This window comes from Dromiciops gliroides, chromosome 1 (assembly GCF_019393635.1).
Source record: "Dromiciops gliroides isolate mDroGli1 chromosome 1, mDroGli1.pri, whole genome shotgun sequence".
Classification (NCBI taxonomy): Eukaryota; Metazoa; Chordata; class Mammalia; order Microbiotheria; family Microbiotheriidae; genus Dromiciops; species Dromiciops gliroides.
In genome coordinates this window covers 695809408-695831766 of record NC_057861.1, presented here as the reverse complement: position 1 = coordinate 695831766, position 22359 = coordinate 695809408, and the positions used below count along the sequence as shown (strand labels likewise).

Here is a 22359-nt window from a genome sequence, read left to right as displayed (position 1 = left end):
AATTTGTATAGATTTTATGCTTTAAGTTACTTTTATAATACTTAATTATCAAATTAAAAAGCTTTACTTGAAAGCAAAATGGCTTAATTCAATTTTCTCCCCAGGGACAGATATTAGATTTAGTTGTCATTGTCCATAAAGAAAAGATAGACATTTGTTTGTAAATTTGCTCATACGTGAGATTTCTGCCCTCTACATTTCCCCAAAGATATTATTTCTGAGACAAGTTCTGTAATAACTGTTGGTACTGAAGTATAAACATTAGAAAATTTTCATTTGGCAATAGAAACTTTTCATCATATACCAGTTTGGAGGGTTAGCCAGAGATCGGGGCTAAACTCTCCTATTTAGTACCTAGAGGTAGTGTGTTTGTGTGTATGTGTGAGAGAGAGATGGGGAAAAGGGTGGGGAGGGGGAAGAAAGAGAGACAAGGAGAGAGACAGAGTGGGGAGAGAGAGGGAGGGAGGGAGGAGGAGAAGGAGAAGGAGGGAAGAGAGAGAGAGAGAGAGAGAGAGAGAGTGTGTGTGTGTGTGTGTGTGTGTGTGTGTGTGTGTGTGTGTGTGTGTATGAGTCAGTTTAAGTTGTGAGTTTGGGTGGTGGTTATGAACTGCAAAACTATATTTATTGTCTTTAAAAAAAAATCCGAGTAATTTAGTGGCAGGAGAAACTTTGTTTATTTCTCCTCCCCCTGCCCCCATTCTATTACAGGTATCAAATTTTCCCAAAGAGTTGGAGATCCGAGCTTTGATTGAAGGACAGTTCATGGCCAAAAGGATTCATGCTGAAAAACTGGGCTATAGAGTTGGTAAGTATGATTATGGAAGGTTCTGAAGGCTGGTCATAAGGTGACAAAGTAGTCTTTTTATGAAGGAACAATTGGTTTGACTTTGTTGGAAGAAGAAGAAAAAAAAGGGAAAAATCCCAGTGGCCTGATTCATGCTCTGACCTCCCGGAAATTACATTCTAATAGTGGTAGGGATGGGAGTAAAGTACAGCTTGTACACAAATAAGTATCATACAAAGTAAATTGAGAAGGAGAGCAATAACAATTTGGAGGTGGAGTGGGGAGGATCATGGAAGATTTGACTGAGGAAATTGTACCTCAGCTGAGACTTGAAAGTAGATGATAGTTAAATGAGGTAGAGATGAATAGGTAGTGCATATGATCGGGTTGGAAAAAACCCAACAACTTGTGCACAAATGCGTGGAGGTGGGAGATGGAATATCAAGTTCAGCAAGTAACTTGGAGTCTATTTTGTCTGGAGCACAGAATGCACAAAGGGAAGTATCATGAACTAAGAGCATATATTTGATAATATTGACACCTCTGATCAAAAGAAACCTATGATTTCTTGTGTTTATTGTTTTAAGTTATTTTTTTTTTCTATATGCATATGTGAATGATAAATCAGCAGAGAAAAGGGATCACGTTACTCTGGAATTCCCGTCTTCCAGGCTGTATTACTTTAGCAAACAACAACAATAACATCAAAGCAAAACAAAACAAAAAAACCCAACAAACCCTCTAATACAATTATGTTGTATCAACCCTTCCCAAATGTGGAAGTATTTATTTTGCAAAATAATTTAGAATTGCTGATACTCTTAACAGGTTAAAATATTTTTTCCCTTTTAGTTTGGAGGATGAAATTTAATGGGATGACTATGTCTGTGAAAGGACCTGTTATAATGAATCATACAGTTGCAGTTTTGCTAATGTAAAGCTTGAGAATAAGCGTGATGTGGGAGATAGAACACTTGACCTGATGTTAGAAGTTCTGCATTCAAATCACATCCTAGATATTTACTGGCTATGAAAGTCTAGAGAAATATAATGATGATCTTAGTTTTGGTTAATCATGTTGTTTTCTTAATTTAATGTCTCTTAAGTGGGATAGAGAAGAATTTAACAGAAAAACCCTCATTGTCTTGGGATTTTAGATGTTTGTATCCATCTTCTTCAGAAATGAGCTTTTAAAATACTCATTTAGGGGGCAGCTAGGTGGCGCAGTGGATAAAGTACTGGCCCTGGATTCAGGAGTACCTGAGTTCAAATCTGGCCTCAGACACTTGACACTTACTAGCTGTGTGACCCTAGGCAAGTCACTTAACCCCCATTGCCCCGTTAAAAAAAAAAAAAGAAATCACAGGTGTGAGTAAAAAAAAAATCACTCTGTGAATAAAAAAAAAATTAAATAGTCATTTAAACTTAAGGTTTGAGATTTTGAGCCAAAGTGTAAAGAATCCATTTTTAACCTCCCAGAGCACTAGGGACAGTTATCAAACAAGTCTACGTTTAAAAAGCATCTGAAAAAGGTATCTCTGATTTCTGAGAAGGAATAACAGGAAGAAAATGTTACTTCCCCCATTAATCTCCAGAAAACATTTCTCATTGAAAATTGACACCACATGCTAGTCTCTTTGGGCTTGATGATTAGGGGCTTCAGATTAAATCAGGAGCTAGCGTTGTTTCAGGTGCATTTGGGCCAATTTGTAGGTCCCAGACTGGACAATGATCAGTAGTAAACAGTGCTCAGCAAGCATCTTAAATGCTTGTTACACTCATTTTCATGAAAAGCAAGCCATTTGGAAAGGGAGAAAATTAAATCAACCACTTGTAACAAAACGTACAATTTCAAAGTTTTTTTCCCCCAGTAAATTAATGGGGTTTTCAAAATTGATCATTCAGTTGACAAAAGCCTAACTAGAGTTGGCTTAAACACTAGGATTCCTCATGCCCTAAAACAATGCTGAACCAAAGAATCAGGTCATTCAGAAGAGGTTTGGCATGGTGTCCAGTTGAATTTTTAGCAAATTGTGTCAGTGGTCTATCTGATCTTTTTTGTAAACACAGTCTTGGAGATAATGCCTGAAGCCAATTGGCATAAATGTTCGGAAAAGTAGAGGTTCAAGTCAAACAAGCAGTAATTAAGCACCTACTGTGTGCAGCATAAGTAGTTGTCCTCAATGAGCATACATTGTACTAGGGGAAAAAAACTACATGTACATAGATAAGTAAACATAGAACAGAGAGCCTGGATTCTGCTTTTATCATATGTCTTCTCAGTCATGGGAAGGGTTTATATACTTGGCACCAAGCGCTCCTAACTGTTACAGGGTATTTTGAGAACACAAAATGCCACACAAATGTTTACTAATAGGGAATTTACCAGCTTCACTAATGCAAAAACTCTTCTCCTTGGTTTATTTCTCTACTAGTTGAAACTAAATGTGGAAATGCCAGGTGCAACCACTCTTTATCCTATTCATATTCTTTTTTAAAAAATGTTTTATTGATATCTTTAGTTTTTATATCACATTCATTTCTGGTTACTAGCCTCTCCCTCCCACCTACCATCCAGCATAGAACCCTGCCTTGTAATAATAATTTTAAAAAGCTATTCAGCCAAAACAACCTAGATAGTGACTATCTTGATGTATGTGACAATACCCTCATACTGCCCTTCCTCTCTATTGAGGAGAAATATATTTTATTATATGATTTTCTTGTTCTCATGCACAGTCTTGAACCATTACCATGGCTCTGAATTTCTATGCATTGTAAACATCCAAGGTCATTTTGCTCCTTCCATTGGAGCATAAGGAACATAACAGCTCTTCTGCTTGGCATCTGTGGCTCACAGTAGTCCCAGTTCACATTGGACTCATCCAAGGCCTACGGTTGGCCGGTTTTTTCTTATGTTGTGCATCTCCATTGGAATACCAGTTTTATGTCTTGGGATGAATTGATCTGCCATTGCAAACAACCCATCCATTTAGTACATCTGGTTTCTTTATACCCTCTGCAGATTTGATGAGCATGCTCTCTGCACTTTTATCAAAATCATTGATAAAAATGTTAAACATACTGGGGCAGGGGAAGCTAGGTGGCACAGTGGATAAAGCACCAGCCATGGATTCAGGAGGACCTGAGTTCAAATCCGATCTCAGACACTTAACACTTACTAGCTATGTGACTCTGGGCAAGTCACTTAACCCTCATTGCTCCGCAACCAAACCAAAACAAAACAAGACAAAAAACCCCCCTCAAAATAAAACATAATGGGGGCCAAGCCTAGGTCCCTGGGGGCACTCCCTAGAAGACCTCCTGAACCCTTCATTTGGTTCTGAATCCATCTGGCCATATTATATCCATATCTCCATTTCCTCCACAAATGTAGATATAGATATTTTATCAAGAGTTGCTTAAATCTAGGTAAATATACCCATACTATAGCATTCCTCTCATTTACTAGTCTATTTATCCTGTCAAAAAAGAAAATGAGGTTAGTTTGGCATGACCTGTACTTGATGAAGCAAAGCTGGCTGCTTGTGATCCCTGCTTCTCTTTCTCAGTGTCCACCAACCATTTCTTTCAGGATTCATTCTAGAATTTCCCCAGGAATCAAAGTAAAGTTCACTGACTTCTATGCTTGCAGGCTGTTCTCTTTCCTTTTATTGAAAATCAGGACATTTGCCCTTCACTGATCTTGGGGCACTGTTTCTGTTTTCCATGATCTTTCACATATCACTAACAGTGGTTCTGCACTCACATCAGCTAGGTATTTGATGTAGTTCTCTTAGTTCAAATGACTTGAATCGATCAAGGGCAGTAAGGTTCTCTCTTACTACTAGCTCCTTACTTATCTTGACTATCAATTCCCAGTTGGTCATTTTTGCTTACCATTTCTAGAGTTCATTCCTCTTTGCAAAGAAAACAGAAACAAGATAAGGTTTTATTTTTCATTTAAAAAAATGTCTGGGGGCAGCTAGGTGGTGCAGTGGATAAAGCACTGGCCTTGGATTCAGGAGGACCTGAGTTCAAATCCAGCCTCGGACACTTGACACTTGCTAACTGTGTGACCCTGGGCAAGTCACTTGACCCTCATTGCCCTGCAAAAAAAACCCAAAAAAAACATGTCCAATGGGGAGGGCTGGGAAGGAACAATGGGAAGGAGAAATAAATGTTTGTAAAAAATAAGATAAAAAAAAAGACTTGAACAAGTCTTCCTTCTTCTTGTCAGTTACAGCTATCTCATCCATCTCAGGCTAAGATCTTATTCCTTCCTTGGTCTTCCTTTTTCTCCCAATATAACTTTAAAATCCCCTTTTGTTGTTCTTAGCTTCCCTTGATAGTCTAAGCTCATTCTTTAGCATTCCAGATATTATTTTTATAGGGCCATGCCACACTCTGATATTCATCTGGCCTCATTTCCATCTTCTATATATTTCTTTTTTAAAATCTCAGTTGGGGGCAGCTAGGTGGTGCAGTGGATAAAGCACCGGCCCTGGAGTCAGGAGTACCTGAGTTCAAATCCGGCCTCAGACACTTAACACTTACTAGCTGTGTGACCCTGGGCAAGTCACTTAAACCCAATTGCCTCACTAAAAAAAAAAAAAAGAAAAGAAAAATCTCAGTGGATTGGTATGTTCCATGTGTATCCCCATCAGTTTCTTCAGACCAATCCTACTTTTCCTCGTCATTGGAACTGTTTCCCTTTGTGTTTTCAGAATTCCATTCTTGGGCATCTTCCATCTCTCCTGGGCTGATTTTTCCTGAATTATTTTACTCCATGGAATCCTTCCTATCATTCCTCTGAACTCTTTAAAATTTGTTTTCCCCAAACTTAGGATTCATGTCCGATTTTGCCTAAATTTCATCTCTTTCTCTAACTTTTCCCTGGGTCATCGCCTGGTCACTTTTCCTCGGCATTCCTATTATTTGCACTCCAACAACCAGTTTCTAACAACCCTGTTAGAATCAGATTTAGAAGAGCATTTCTTCCTTGTAGGTTTTTCCATCTTTTGATGGCAGGTCCAGAACTAATTATCTTTTCTGCTCTTTTTTTGGGGGGGTGGGGGGAGACAGAGAGAGGGAAGAGAGGAGAGGGGGGAGATAGATGGGAGAGAGAGTGTTCTAGCAGATACAGATCTGGATAATTGAAATCCCTCATCCCTACTATCTTATGTCTCTTTGTCAGGCTTGTGATCTGTTTTCCAAACTTTTCATGCATTTCCCCCTTCTGTCTAGGTGGTCTATATTATGCACCAGTGACAAAATCTCTTCTATTTTTTCCTCTTTTGACCTGCACCCATGTCTGCTTCATACTTTCTGCCTCTGGTTCCTGGACTTCTTCCTGTGAATAGACCTTCTTAATATCCAATACAAATCTACTCCCTTTATGATATATCCTGTTTGAGTAAGGTATTCCCATCCAGAACCGTAATTCATTCATGGCTTTCATCCCACCAAGAGGCATTGGGGGGGGGGGTGGATGGAGCACCGGATGTGAGTCAGAAAACCCTTTTTGCAACAGACATTTACTAGTTGTGTGATCCCAGGCAAGTTACTTAACTGCTTTCTGCTTCAGTTTCTTCAACTTAGAATGGGAGTGATCACATCCCTGAAAGTTGGGTGCTAATATGAGGATCAAAAGAGATATTTGTAAAGTGTTTAGCACAGTGCTTGGCACATAGTATGTACTTAATAAACTGCTTGTCCAAAGTGCCCCCTTGTGTTAGTATTTTTCTGGTTGTGTCAGGATCTCTTGTTGCTTTTGCTTGTGGTCTGAACTTTGGCCGTTTGTGCTTAGACATGGCTGACCTGTGTTTTACTACTGGCTCTTTTCTTGGATTTTTGCCTCTTGTGAATTTCTCGGTGTCTCCGTTTCTAGGTCAGGAAGAAGTTTGATAGACTTATTGTTTTGATATTGCAAAGAGAGAGTCTTAATTGCAGTGTATGGTTGTGAAGCTCTTTACAATCCTCACTGCTCAGCTTTCCAGACCCTGGGCCAGGCTGTGATTAATCTCTGGAGCACTGTACAAAAAGGCCATGGGGTACAATGACTTGGACATTGTCTTAAGTACTCAGAGCTAGGTGTGTAGTAGATACTCAAGAGATGATCATTGACTAGGAAGAGCAGAGTTTGTGAGCTGTGCTCCTGTCATTGGCAGTTCTCCATTTGGACACTGAGTGGGGGCATCCCATCAATATAAGCTTCCCATTATGACCACCGGGTGCCAGGAAGTTGTGTAAAGGGCTACTTCTGCTCCTTGGATTTCTCCAGGGCATGAGGCAAGATTACGTAGTGCAGTTCCCTAGGCATATGTTGGAGAATGCGTGCATGCACGCATTCTCAGTGGGAGCTGGATTAGTCTGTTTTATTGCAATTCACATTGCAGAAGGGGGTCATGTATCCTTGAAAAGCACTACTGGGTTTTTCATTTCTGGCAGCAGAGAGGTTTAGGGTACAATTCCTTGGCTGCCTACAGATTAAGTGGATGATTCTTCCCTACCCCAAGAGGGATTTAAAATTTTCAAAGAAAATCAATACTAAAATGTTGTGCTGACTGCAAGCTGGTTTCTCAGCATGTATTGGTAAGGGCCTGGATGTTGTTTAAACACTATATGAGAGCCTACTCTGTGTCTGATGGTTTTAATCTAGTAAATAAATAAGAATTTGTATTTTAAGATGTAAGAACCCCTCATTTTATGGAACAGACAGTTGTAGGTAAAGCAAAATTCAGGAAAGTGAATCTTATTTTTCTGTTGACTGCCATTATAAAATATAATAATCATGATGATGCCTTTCATTTAGATAGTGCTTTACAAAAGTGGGATCTCATTTGCTCCTCACAAAAACCCTGAGGGGTAAATGATATTATTGTCTGCATTTTACTGATGAGGAAATAGAGTTGTTGTTCAGTTGTTTCTGACTTGTCATGACCCCATTTGGGTTTTTTATGGCAAAGATACTAGAGTGGTTTGCCATTTCCTTCTCTAGAGTTAAGTGACTTGCCCAGGGTCACACAGCTAGTAAGTGCCTGAGGCCAGATTTGAACTCATGAAGATGAGTCTTCCTGATTCCAAGCCCAGTACTCTATCTCCTGTGCCATTTAGCTGCACTGGGAGGGAATAGAGACAGAGAGATTAAGTGATTTGCCTAGAGTCACAAAGCTAGTAAGGGCAGGATTTGAAATCAGTTCTTCCTTTCTTCCAAGTCCAGAACTTTATCCACTGTAACATGTAGGAGCTCTGGTTCTTCAGAAAAATAAAATCCCGTAATATCCCCAAATATTTTTGAGAGACTTTTATGTGAAAGTACTGAGAGGGATAAAAGAATGAGTAAGACACAATCTTGGTCCCTAGAGAATTTATAATTTAGTAGCTTTGAGGTACTCATCCCTATGTTGCCTCTCATTTTTATAGTTCTTACTATATATGCCAGGTACTATGCTAAGTCTTCTACAATTACAGTAAGAACAGTTGATATAAAATATCCCTCCTCCCCAGAATCCATGACACACGAGTCTCCCATAAGTACATACAGAATCAGGGGTAAGATGGCTCAAGCTTAGGGAGTATATGTGGCAAATGGGTCACTTTGACCTTCTGGTTGCTGGAAGTCCCTTCTTTCCCTTTGAGGGGCTCAAGAAATTCCACTTGAACATGGTGAATCTTTTCCTGGGATCTTAGGAGGGCTCTCAATCTGTACCCAGCCTGTCCTTGGTTCTTTTTTTGTTTTTTGTTTTGTTGTTGTTTTGTGGGGCAATGGGGGTCAAGTGCCCAAGGTCACACAGCTAATAAGTGTCAAGTGTCTGAGGCCGAATTTGAACTCAGGTACTCCTGAATCCAGGGCTGGTGCTTTATCCACTGTACCACCTAGCTGCCCTGTCCTTGGTTCTTGATAAGAACATTGCCTCCGCCTGCTGCAGTCCTTGGGGGATGATGTCTGGACACTGATAGGAAGGCCTGCTGACCTCCCAAACTCATAAGGTCCTGTTCTAGACAAAGGTTAGCTGCAACACTCTCTCCTGGTTCACTGATCTCTGGAGTTCAAATCCCTTGAATAACCTCAATTCTCAACTGATTTGATATTTTATAGATGAACCTTAGGGAATGTCCCCAAGATGTCTTTGACTATCCAAAAACTCTTCCTATTCAGCTTCTCTTTAATGGCTCATCAAGGCTTTTTAATACTTCCTTGGAATAGTTTTGATCGATTTGATTCAATCAAAACAAACTTCCTCCTGGTGAAGGGACCAGGGCTAGCATTTTCTCACTTTCTGTAAGTGGGTGGCATGATTATATTGATTTACTCAGTCAACCCCACCCTTACATTCCTCCCAATTTTCTAATATCCTCAGAAAACCTACTAGAGTGTGTGTTAGCAAAGTCCATAGTCCCAAATCCAGAGAGCTCTTTGGTGATTTGGGGAGGTTTCGTTTTAGCCTTGTTGAATGCTTTCCCCCAGTCCTTTGTACAAAGGACTGCCCTTGTGGTATATTGAATGATCAAATCCAGTAATTAACATTCTTCCATGTTTCCAAATACATAATTATATGATCTAACAAAGCAATACCATTTTACAAATTTGTAATAGATTAATACCTCTCTTGTGGCTTGCGAATGAACTTCCGAAGCTGTTCCAAGGTATTCCAAAATAAGAAAGATGGGAAAAAAAAGAAAAGGAAAAGAAAATCAAACCTCTGAAAATCTGAGCATGTGGGACTCTCCCCTTGGGATTTAGGATCTGTGGTTGATTGGAAGTGGCCCTCTTACCTTTCAGGTAAAAAGCCAAGCCTTTGGCTTAATGCTTGTATAGTAACACTGTTCCACGGGCCCCAGGGAGGCTGGCTTCCTTGCCCCCTCTTCCTGCTTTGGAGAGATTCCTCATCTCTGAGCTCTGCCAGGTATCAAGTGCTTATAACAAGGTTTAGGGAGTGCTTCACGTTCTGCCTTTCCCACTAAATGGGGAGATGAGGAAGGTGTTAAGCTAGTGGCCTTCTAGACTCTGCAGAAGTAGCAGAAGTATTGTGACTAAGAGTTGTCTCACCTATGGGATGGGAAATGGAGGGGGAGATCCTTCCTTCCCGTACCTCATTGCCCTTCCCCTCCTTAGGGATTACCCCAGCCCCATCAGTCACCTGTGGCTTCCCAAGCCTGTGTTGGAAGAATCCTCCCCATTCCTGAAAAAAAATTGATACTCAAAGAGATCTAAGATCAGCAACTCAAATAACTGAACAATCCTCTTTTTCTTTAATAGTAAATGCATCTCTAGGTGTTTACAGTGTCTGATGGAGCTAAATTGCAATTTCACATTTTGCCACCTTGAAAGTTTCTGTTTAGGGCTAAAATTCTAGCTAAACTGTCTAAAATATCTAATGAGTGGTCGCCAATAAATTATAAGCTTTAGCAAGAGTTAGACTTGTAAGCATTTATTAAGGAGAATAAGAATTTGGTAAAGAGAGAGAAAGGCATAGATTCCTATCTATTAAAGGGAGAGCATATTTCTAGCTCCGCTCTCCACCAGAGTCCAGAGGAAAAAGCGTGAGACTGAGCGCGCCAGTCTCTTCCTTCCTCCTCCCGCTCGCCCGCGTTACTTCCTCATGCCAAAGAAAAGACTCCTGGTCTTGCCCTCAAAGACCTTCCCTTCATGGGCGGAACTCTTCTACAGTAAGTCTCCAGCAGGTGGCGTCATTCCAATCGTTACAGTTCTTGATGAGGCTCTGCATTATGGGAAATATGTTCATTTACCAGAGAAAGTAAGTGCCTAGAGGCCTGGGGGAATTTTGGTTTTGCCTTTGTATCTCCAGTACCTAATACAGAGTAGAACCTTTTAACAATGCTTGTTCTATATACAATTTATTTTTTAAAGTATGTTTATGGAACTCATTTAGAATGAAGGAGACCTGGGATGGAAAAATTAAATTAATGGAAATTTATGGTACCACCAAAGACTTGGGTCAGAGTTTACCAACAAGGTAAACCCAAGGGGCAGAATTAAGGGAGGTTTTTCTGTTTGTTTGTTAATATAATTCCAGTGAGTCTTGGACTTTAAAAACTGAAAGGGACCCTGGAAGGCCATCTTGTCTAGCCTTCTCATTTTACAGATGAGGAAACAGAGGCACAGAAGGGTTAAACAATTTGTCCAAAGTCATAGTGGTCAAACCAAGTATTCTGACTCTTAAGCCAACACATTTTTTTTTGGGTGAGGCAATTGGGGTTAAGTGACTTGCCCAGGGTTACACAGCTAGTAAGTGTCAAGTGTCTGAGGCCGGATTTGAACTCACGTCCTCCTGAATCCAGGGCTGGTGCTCTATCCACTGTCCCACCTACCTGCCCCAAGCCAACACATTTTGCATTGACTGGGCCATGGATTATCACAGACTAGGGGCAGAGATAGTCTCTTAGCAAACTATTCTGATTTTCATCTGATTGTGGAAATAACTAAACCATACCTCCATAGTGTCACAACAGCATTGTAAAGTAGCTAGAATGAGCTCACCCAGAGTCAGAAATATCTGCATTCCAGTCCAGTTTCTGACATATACTGGCTGTTAGACCCCAGATCAGTCACTTAACCTCTCATGCATACTCTAAAACTATAAATTACAGAACAGTTGTTCATCTACATTAGTAAAGGGGGAGTTCTCACAGTGAATACCCAGGATCGATGAAACCACAGTTCTGGACCTCAAGGAAGACATTGATCTTATTTCATGAAATTGCCTAAATGTAGGAGAGTTCCTCTGCTGAAATAGCTGGGGGTTTTTTCCTCTCCACGTCCTTGTCTCCCCTCCCCATCTTGTTCTCTTACCTGTGCTGAAGAAACTAAACAAGAAGACAATGGGGAAAAAGAGGTTTAATAAAAAAGTGTAGAAGGTGCACTGTCAGCCTCTTTCCTGACATGTTGATAAAATGCTGTCACTGACTGAACAATCGCATTTCCTGCATAACCAGCAGAAGTCAAAGTATTTACAGTGTGTGATTTCTGCATTTAGACAATGGAAGATTCTCTGTGATTGAGTTTGTATGGAATTCAGACATTTATTTACCCTGACATTTGGATAAGTCACTTCAATTCAACACTTATTAATTCCCTACTATTTACAAAAGGAGTATAGTGTAATGGCGAGAGAACTGGGCCTGTAGTCAAAAAAACCTGGGTTCAAGTCCCAGCTCTGACATTGATTAGCTATGTGACTCACTTTAACCTCTCACGGAGGGACTCTAGCCAATTTCTGTTGATGGAGGGAGTTTACACAACAGAAGTTCTACTTTGTAATGAAATTATAGATCATTTAACTATTTGTATATTGTGTTATTAGAAATTGGGGTTGGGGGCAGCTAGATGGCACAGTGGATAAAGCACTGGCCCTGGATTCAGGAGGACCTGAGTTCAAAGCCAGCATCAGACACTTGACACTTACTAGCTGTGTGATCCTGGGCAAGTCACTTAACCCCAATTGCCTCACCCAAAAAAAAAAAAAAAGAAATTGGGGTTGCATTTAAATCTGTGATGGTATTGGTTCATGAGTTCTCTCTAACATATTGCAACTCATTCATGTCTGCCTCTCTTTTGCAACTCTCATCCATGTGCTCCCAAAACTTTGCCATGGGAGGAGAGGTCCACTAATGTACTAGAGGCACTGGGGTTATAAAGACAAAAATGAAATAGTACCTACCCTCAAGGAGCATATACTCTAGGGGAAGCAATATTATCTATCCATCCATCCATCCACCTATCTCTATCTGCAGATTTAAAGTAATTTTAAGAGGGAGAAAGCTATGGGGGGAATACTATGGAGGGAAAGATCAAGAAAGGCCTCATGTTGGTGGCTTCTAGTGATGGAGACCTAAAATAGGGTGAAGCCTGTGTGTTTGAAGAAAAAGAGATGGATAAGAGAGATGTGGATTGATAAAGCTTCATAATAAATGGCATGTTGAGGATGAGGGCTTGGAAGGAGTCTCTGATGACACCAAGATTTTTAACTCCAATGACTGGAAGAATGTTGATAATAACCTCAACAGAAATGGGAACAGTAGGTAAAGGGAGGAGTTTGGGGGCCTATGAAATTATATAAGAACATTTTTAGAAAGAAAAAAAATGTAGCCCAGCATTTTGGTCCTTGTTTAGAATATCTCAGGGCCTGTAGGAAGAATGCTATTATTATGCTTTGGGCTACTTTTCAGACTAGCATGAGTAATGTTACTATTTTTTTTATTGATGTAAGCATCAAATTCTTTATTACCAGTGGTATTTGGTACAAAAAAATCTTGGCCATTACAAAAAATAAAGAAGTTCATATGTAATCATCAAAATGCCTTAGTACTAGTTTAAAAATAGAGAGGCTGATCAGTGTAACAAATAAGGTACACACTTAATAGAAGCAAACAAACACAGTGGCAGTGGTTGATAAACCCAAAGACCCTAATTACAGGAATAAGAACTTTCTATTTGACAAAATTTGCTGGGAAAACTAGAAGGCAGACTAGCAGAAATAGGTGTAGAACAACACTTCATGCCATAAATCAAGATAAAAGCCAAATGGACAAATAATTTAAACATAAAAGATGCAATTATAAACAAATTAGAGAAGGAAGGAGGAAATTACCTTTCTGATAGATGAATAGGGAAAGACTTCATGGCCAAATAAGGGATAGAGAGGATCAATAAAAATAAAATGGGCAATTTTGATTATATAAAATTTTTTGCACAATAAAATTGATGAGTTAAAATTAGAAGGGAGCAAAGAAGGGAACAGATAAACAGGAACAAATCTTTAAGTTTCACTGATTAAGGTCTGATATCCAAGAGATATAGAAAACGGATGCAAATATATAAGAATAAGTGCTATTCCCCATTAAATAAATGGTCAAACAATATGAACAGGCTGTTTTCAAAGGAAGAAGTCCAAGCTATTAACAACTAACCAAATCCCCAATATTTAGAGACATCTAAACTAAAGCAATTCTGTAGTTTCACCTGGTACTCATCAAATTTGCAAAAGTGACCAAAAAAAGAAATGGCAAATGTTGGAGGGGCTTTGGGTGATGATGTGGATGGATCTTACTATTCTGGAAAACAATTTGGAACTGTTACTTAACCCTCATTGCCATTCCCCCCCCCCCCAAAAAAAAGAGAAAAGTAACTAACCATTTTCTTTTCTTCTTTTTATTTTTTTTAGTGAGGCAATTGGGGTTAAGTGACTTGCTCAGGGTCACACAGCTAGTAAGTGTCAAGTGTCTGAGGCTGGACTTGAACTCAGGTACTCCTGACTCCAGGGCCGGTGCTCTATCCACTGCGCCACCTAGCTGCCCCACTAACCATTTTCAAATGTATAAAATAAAATATATGCTTCACATAACATTCAGAGAAGAATATCCAACAAGACAGTTACTCATTTTAAAAAAAAATCAAGGAATCAGGGGCAGCTAGGTGATGTAGTGGATAGAGCACCGGCCCTAGATTCAGGAGGACCTGAGTTCAAATCCGGCCTCAGACACTTGACACTTACTAGCTGTGTGACCCTGGGCAAGTCACTTAACCCCCATTGCCCCTCATGCAAAAAACCCAAAAAAAATCCAAAGCAAAAAAACCCCCTCAAAATCAAGGAATCTCATATGATTTTGTGTATGAGAGGCAACTTTTTGGCCAAGAGACTTTAAAAGTGGTGTTTTATTCTACTGAATCAAATGCTTTCTTTGATAATCAATAAATCACAAAAACAGTAAAAGAAAAAAAAAGTCACTAAATTGTGCATACCCTTTGTTTCATCAGTACTACTTACTAGGACCATACCCCAAAGAGATCAAAGAAAGAAGAAAAGGGCCTGTATATACAAAAATATTTCCAACGACAATTTTCATTGGGAATAGCTAAATAAAATAATGGAATAAATACTCATGCCAGAGAGGTAATGGACTAAAAGAGCAGAATGAGAAATATTTTTGGTCATAACTAAGGAGAGAATTAGTTTCATTTGACTTAATGATTGTATATTTGTTATGAGGTATATCTCTCTCATTCAAATTAGGGCGAGTAGGAAGTGGAAAGGAGAGAAAATAAGAGCTTGTTAATAAGAAGATGAGGAAGTAAAAGAAAAACAAATCATTATGCCTATGGAAAAAGTTATACCACAACAGAAATCACAATGAGAAGAATTAGAGGCCTGAGAGGAGTCTGAGGAAAGTAACCATTTAGATAGCACAGGGGATGTGTATTATTATAAGCGGCTGCCTGAGCTGGAGGAAATTAGCTTTACCCTCTAAGAACCAGGGTTAGCTGTTCATCTGATGCTGGTGATCTGCTTTAGATGTGTATCTTAGCCTAGCTGAGACAGATTATTGAAGAGAGGAAATCTATTTGATTTTTTTTGGAGCCAGAGCACCAAATTCTGGTAAATAGAAGAAAGTTAGGAAACAGTTTCCAGTATGAGCTTAGAGATATTATTGACTTCCTTCAGAGCAAAGCTGTTTCCTGGCTATAGAGTGATTCTTATCCATATCCTCAGTCACAACCTGACCTCCTACCTCCAATTAACCGGTTGTTAACTTTAGACATAGCCTGACTCCCAATCCCAACCATGAACTGATCTATAATCTAAACTCCAGATGAATCTCCTAACCCTGATATTATTTAAATTCTTATTTTAGCATGTAAATTGACCCTTTTATCCCTAGCCACAGATGACCCTCTAAAATCCAGCTAATCATTGAACAAGGGTGTGCCATTAGTGGAAAAGGGGATTTGGAGAAAAGGGTTATGGCTAGTTTATACCAATAGCTAACACTTATGTAGCATCTTCCATGTGCCAGGCACTGTGCCAACTGCTTTACAATTATTAACTCATTTGATCCTCACAGCTCTGTGACACAGGTGTTATTGTTATTATTCCCATTTCACAGAAAAGGATACTGAGGCAAACAGGTTAAGTGACTTACCCAGGGTCCCACCAATAATAAGTATCTCAGGTGTGATTTGAACGCAGGTCTTCCTGACTCCATGCTCAGTGCTCTATCCAATGTACCACCCAGCTTGCCTTATTATAATAATATAATATAATATAATATACATAGTATTATATATAATAGGGGGCAGCTAGGTGGCTCAATGGATAAAGCACTGGCCCTGGATTCAGGAGGACCTGCGTTCAAATCCAGCCTCAGATGCTTGACACTTACTAGCTGTGTGAACCTGGGCAAGTCACTTAACCCTCATTGCCCCTCAAAAGAAAGGAAGGAAGAAAGGAAGATGTAATATAATGATTACAGCTTGTTAAACTACTTACCAAATACACACATATTATACAACATTTAGATTGATTGATAGACAGATGGCCAGATGAATTTTTAGCTTATAAATTAAATAAATTATGGGCATACATACAGTATTTAAATTGTTTTGAAAATATGAATTAATGAATAACACATCTCAAGACGGCTGCCATTGTGAAGGTCTTTGAATATGAGGCCAATTATCTCAATTGAATTTGATGCTTGGAAAACCCCCCCAAATGATCCATCCATTTTCCTGCCGGTCTTTGCCCTTTTTCCTAAAGAATTCTAATGTATATTAATTAATTGCCCGAAGTAATGTCAATAAATCTAACAAGGCTTGTGTGAGGCTTAAATGCACAAAGGAAACCATGTTTGTTTCAAGGGGAACACACACACACACACACACACACACACTTCCTGAAAATAGCATTAAGAAAGTTAATATTAATTTAGGTGGAACTTAATGAAATCTTTAATGACTTTTTAAAATTGTTTTATTTCACTCCAGATTTTAATTTGAATTAAATCATTACAATTGTTAAATTAGCTAAACACTAAATTAAGAAATGCAAATGAGGCAAACCCCCAATCTATTTTAGATACTGTTTTTATTGATATGTTGTTGGTTAGTGGGGTGGAACAAATACCCATTATGTCTGTTATTCCTAGTATAAGTTCTTGACTCTTCATTAAGTGTAGTATATTAGATTAAATACTCTGTTGAGTAAGCGGGACTAGGAAAGCTCCAGTTAAATGTAAACTTGGCCATTTACTGAGTTAAAGTCATAGAATTTCAGAGTCGGATGATCTCATCCTACCCATACCTCAACAGAAATTTGTTGGGAAGGTGGTCACCCAGTCTTCAATTGAAGATCTCCAAAATTGGGGAGATCACTTATGCCTGAGACCTCCCATTCCTTTGGGGGGTGGGGGGAAGCGCAACTCTACTGGTTAGGAAGTTTTCATCCTTTTTTTTTTTTTAACCTCTGTGTAGTTATTTCTTCCCCCAGCACACATCTCAACTCCTCACCCATGTCTTCTCACCCTTGACAGTTCTGGTCTGTAGCTCGATCTTTTTAAAAAAATTATTCGTTTGATTTTTGTTTCTTCACTTTGCATCTCTTTACAATTTTCTTCCCAGAGTTCTTTGAATCCCTCATATTTACAATTTTTTTACAACACAGTAATATTAATTACATTCATTTGCTGCAGTTTGTATGGTTATTCCCCAGTCTCTGGGCACTCATTTTCCTTCTAGTTGTTCGCTGCTATAAAAAATGCTGCTATAATTACTTTTGTACATATGGGAACTTTCTCTCTGTTTTTGACCTCCTTGGAGCACACACTTAGTAGTGCTGTCAAAAATGATGATTAGACTTTATATAGTGTTCTAAGGTTTGCAAAATACAAATACTATCTCATTTGATTCTCATAGTAATTCTGAGGTAGATACTATTATTATCCCTGTTTTACAGATGAGGAAACTGAGTCAGGCAGAGGTTAAATGACTTGTCCAGGGTCACACAACTCTGGGAAGATTTAAAAACAGCTCTTCCTGACTCTAGATCCAGTGTTCTATCTGATGCCCCATCTAACTGTGACATAGTAAATATCACATATTAAAGGATATATACAGTTTAATGACTTTAAAAGTATAATTCCAAATCATTTCCCAGAATGGTTGAACTGATACACAGTTCTTCTTGTAGCATACTAGCATGCCTGGTTTCCTATGGCACCTCTGTTCTGACCTTCTCCAGTGCCCTTTATCTTTGCCAATCTGAAGAATGAAAGGTAATACTTCAGGATTGTTTTAATTTACATTATCTCCATAAATCCTTCATAGAAGATCTATCCAACGTGCTAGAGGACTTCCTCTAAGTCTTTTAAAAAATATTTTGTGCATGCCAGAGCAACATTCAGACTATCTGTTATTTCTCACTGAAACAATATTAGCAGCCACAACATTTCTAGCAAATTCATTCATATCATGGATTTCTTTTATGCCCTTTCTTGAATGCAAACCATTATTAGTAGTATGATACTTCTTAAATCCTCCATGTTTCCATTACCCTGTGGGTCACCTGTAATTCTGATTCTTTGGACATCATAATGGTCCATGATTTATGGCCAAATAGCACCACCAGAAAAATAAGAGTGTGTGATCACAGTACAATAAGGTGAGAACCAGAAGGGACCTTAGAAACTACTTGGCCATCTCCATATCATGCTGCCCACTCTATAGCCATTACTTTATCTCCTCCCCACCTCTCCTTATCTAATCTCTATCTTTGTAATCCAGCGAGATTAAGGCCCCACATGCAGTAAGTATAATTTCAGATTATTTTTTTTAATTTTTATTGGTGAGGCAATTGGGGTTAAGTGACTTGCCCAGGGTCACACAGCTAGTAAGTGTTAAGTGTCTGAGGCCGGATTTGAACTCAGGTCCTCCGGAATCCAGGGCTGGTGCTCTATCCACTGCGCCACCTAGCTGCCCCTAATTTCAGATTATTGAAAACATTGTTCAATTTCCCAAATATCATTCAACCCAATTTCCTTTTCCCATTCAGTTCTGGGCCCAGATTGTTGCTTATCTGCAAGACCTGTCCTAAATATATGTACTGAATGATAGACTGTTACCTGACCATCCATTCCAACTGTATGTCATAATCTGACCAATGTCCATTCTTCATCCACTTTTTTTTTTTGGGGGGGGGGTGAGGCAATTGGGGTTAAGTGACTTGCCCAGGGTCATAGCTAGTAAGTATTTAAGTGTTTGAAGTTGGATTTGAACTCAGGTCCTCCTGAATCCAGGGCCGGTGCTCTATCCACTGCGCCATCTAGCTGCCCCTCTTCATCCACTTTTGTGTGTTTCTTCCTACATAGATTAATAGGCTAAAGAGGTTAATGATTGATGCAATCAACACGTGTCATCCAAAAACAGGGATGTCTGGAAAAACCTCACTATTTATAGGGAATTCCCCTCTGCTTTGAATGCTGTACAATGCATCTTCCATGACAATAGTCAATACCTTTGGTGAGCATATGTGCCAGTTTATGTCAGACTTAAAAACTGGAATATCATTGAACAAAGTTATTTCTATGGTTGCATTTATCAAAAAATTTTATGTGATTATAACATAGGCAGGAGACACTTTTTTTTCAAAGGAGAGCACTTAAAATTGTGCTTTACAAAGGCTAATGCTTCTTTATAGTCAACAAACAATAAATGTAATGGCATTTTATGTTCTATATAACTTTCACTCAGTTGTTAGACTGTGAAGATGTGGCCTGCTGTGGACAGTGACATAACAAAAGCTGCCCATTTCCTTCTCACCTTTTCATCAAGCATGATGTCAATATAGTCAATGAACATTCTCTTAGCCTTTTGGCATAAACCAAGTTGTTTTGTTTGTTTGTTTTTTGCTAATATTCATGTGATTTGTTTTTTCTTATCTTGCTCATTGACTGGTATTATTGATTTGCTTTTCCACAAGACTGTGTGGACAGATAAAATTCCTCTAACATTTACTTTGATTATTATCTATATGTATCACATGATGTATAATTCTTAGTTCTCATTAAGGATAACATTTTATATCTCTTTTTATAGAGATGAAAAAGGAGGCTTATGGGTTGATAGTTACCGTGAAATTAATGTTTTTTCTTGCATTGAGCCAAAATATCTTCTCCTTACCTTCTACCCGATGGTCCTAGCTCTGTCTTCTGAGGCCAAGCACAATAGGCTGATGCAGGAGATCTTAACCTGGTGTCCAGGGACTCCAAAGGGATTATAGAAAGGTTTTAGGGGATCCAGGAACTTCAAGGAATGGGGGGAAATGACAAATTTTTCCCAATATAATTGGTTTCTTTTATGATCCTGTGTATTTTCTTTTATGTGTTAAAATATTATTCAAAGAAAGGATCCATAGATTTTATCATATTGCCATGATAAATGCTATTGGTGAATCCACTTGTGACTTCAATATGAGAAACATAAAAAAGATTTAAGGAATCAAACAATGGACAAGCATTTATTTATTATTTTATTTTATTTTATTTTTTTGGTGAGGCAATTGGGGTTAAGTGACTTTCCCAGGGTCACACAGCTAGTAAGTGTCAAGTGTCTGAGGTGGGATTTGAACTCAGGTCCTCCTGAATCCAGGGCTGGTGCTCTAGCCACTGCACCACCTAGCTGCCCCTAGACAAGCATTTATTAAGCATCCACTGTGTGTTAGGCACTGAACTAGGTGCTGGACATATAAAGAGGAAGGCAGGAAGGAGGAGGGAACAAAGGAAGGAAGGAGGGAAGGAAGGAAGGAAAGAAGGAAAGAAGGAAGGGACAGAGGGAGGGAGGGAGGAAGGAGAGAAGGAAGGAAGGAAGAGTAAGAAAAAGAAAAAAAGAGAAAGAAGGAAAGAAAGGAAGAAAAGAAAGAAGGTTGGATAGAGCACCAGCCCTGGAGTCAGGAGGACCTGAGTTCAAATCCATCATCAGACACTTAATACTTGCTAGGTGTGTGACCCTAGGCAAGTCACTTAACCCCAATTATCTCACCAAAAAAGAAAGAAAGAAGGGAAAAAAAACACTGCCCTCAGTGAGCTTATATCCTATTGAGAGACAATATATAGTTACATCTTGTATCCTACCAGGAGGACAATATATAAGTATATACATATGCATATACATATATAAGTATCTACAGGATTTAGGGACAGAGACTAGACCTATGATTTCATCGTTATGGGGAACTCCCTAAAAGAGGAAATAACCACCTACAGACCTCTCTGCCAATTATCATTTTAGAGAGTTGCCTAGGGCACTGGGAAGTTAAGAGACTTGCCTGGGGGGTCACACAGATGGAGTCAAAGACAGTCTTCCTCACTAGGAGGTGAGCTCTGCACCATACTGCTTCTCATATATAAAATATAAACAAAATGAATCCAAGGCAGTTTGGGGAAGGGTGGCCTTGGCAGCTGGAGGGGATGGGATGAGCAGCAGGGAAGGTAGTGCTTGAGCTGAGTCGTGGGGAAAGACAATGGCATCGATGTACTAGAGGTAAGAATGTAAGTACTTCTTTATTGGGGATTAGGGTCAGCTCTCTCTCCTCTCAGTGTCTCTGCCGTCCCCTGTGTCCCCCCTCATCCCTCACATCACTCTTTGTGTCTCTTTCTCCCTCCTTCTCCTCTTCCTCCCTCCCTTTTCCCCTCCTTTCTTTCTCACTTCTTTCTGTCTCTCTCTCCCTCTCCCCCACCTCCCTTTGTCTCTGTCTCTGTTATGCGCTGTTGCGCTCTCTCTCTCTCTCTCTCTCTCTCTCTCTCTCTCTCTCTCCTTCCCTCCCCCCCTCCCTCCTTCCCTTCCCCCCCCCCCCAGTTCTCTGTTAGGGTATATGGTGTATGATATTACAGACTGATCTTAATTTTGAGATTCCTTGATGAACAAATTGCCTCCTGAGCCTCTGGCCTCTATAAGAACAAGCTCACAGCCCTCCTTAGGTAGATTACAGGGAGAAGGTTCAATTTATTGATTTCGACCTAAGCCCATACTGGTGTTTTTGATCTTCAGAGAAATCTGAACTAAAGCTAAGTCCACTAAACATGTTCCAAACCTTATTGAACTGCCCAAGGATCCTCTGCATCACAACCAGCAGGAAGCAACCCCACCCAGTATGATGGTTTGTTTTAAAGTAAACTAAATATGCCAGTGTCACTGATCATGTCACTGAGTTACTTAGAAATCTTCAATGGCTCCCTAGTGCCTAAGAAATAAAGTCCAAACTCCTTAGCCTGGCCATTCAAGTGACTTTATAAACTGAATCCTTGCCTTCCCAGCCTTGGCTGCCATAACTTCCCCATACGTATTCTATCCTCCAATCTAACTAAAGTACCCTGAGCTTCAGGTAAGTCCGTGCTTTCTCACTTTTGTTTGTTTGTTTTTGTTCATTTTTGCAGGGCAGTGAGGGTTAAGTGACTTGCCCAGGATCACACAGCTAGTAAGTGTCAAGTACCTGAGGCTGGATTTGAACTCAGATCCTCCTGAATCCAGGGCCAATGCTTTATCCATTGTGCCACCTAGCTGCCCCTGCTTTCTCACTTTTGCACCTTGGCTTATGAGGCTCCACCTACCTGGAGTTCCCTCCCACCAACTCTACCCCTTAATTATACTTATTCTTTAAAGTACATTTCAAAGTCAGCTTCTTCCATGAAGGCCTCCATAGTCTCTTCCACTCTATTTTTTTTTTTAATTTTTGTAGGCAATGGGCTTAAGTGACTTGCCTAGGGTCACATGGCTAGTAAGT

The 22359-nt window shown here is 39.5% G+C and overlaps 1 protein-coding gene across 1 annotated transcript in view; it reads left to right on the top strand.

Annotated features, from left to right (window-relative positions):
• XYLB (xylulokinase) overlaps positions 1-22359 on the top strand; it is a 233601-nt gene that overhangs the window by 116917 nt on the left and 94325 nt on the right. Inside the window, exon 15 of the mRNA XM_043978067.1 lies at positions 709-805. Within this exon, the coding sequence (XP_043834002.1) occupies positions 709-805 (97 nt within the window). The remainder of the gene's footprint in view (positions 1-708; positions 806-22359) is intronic.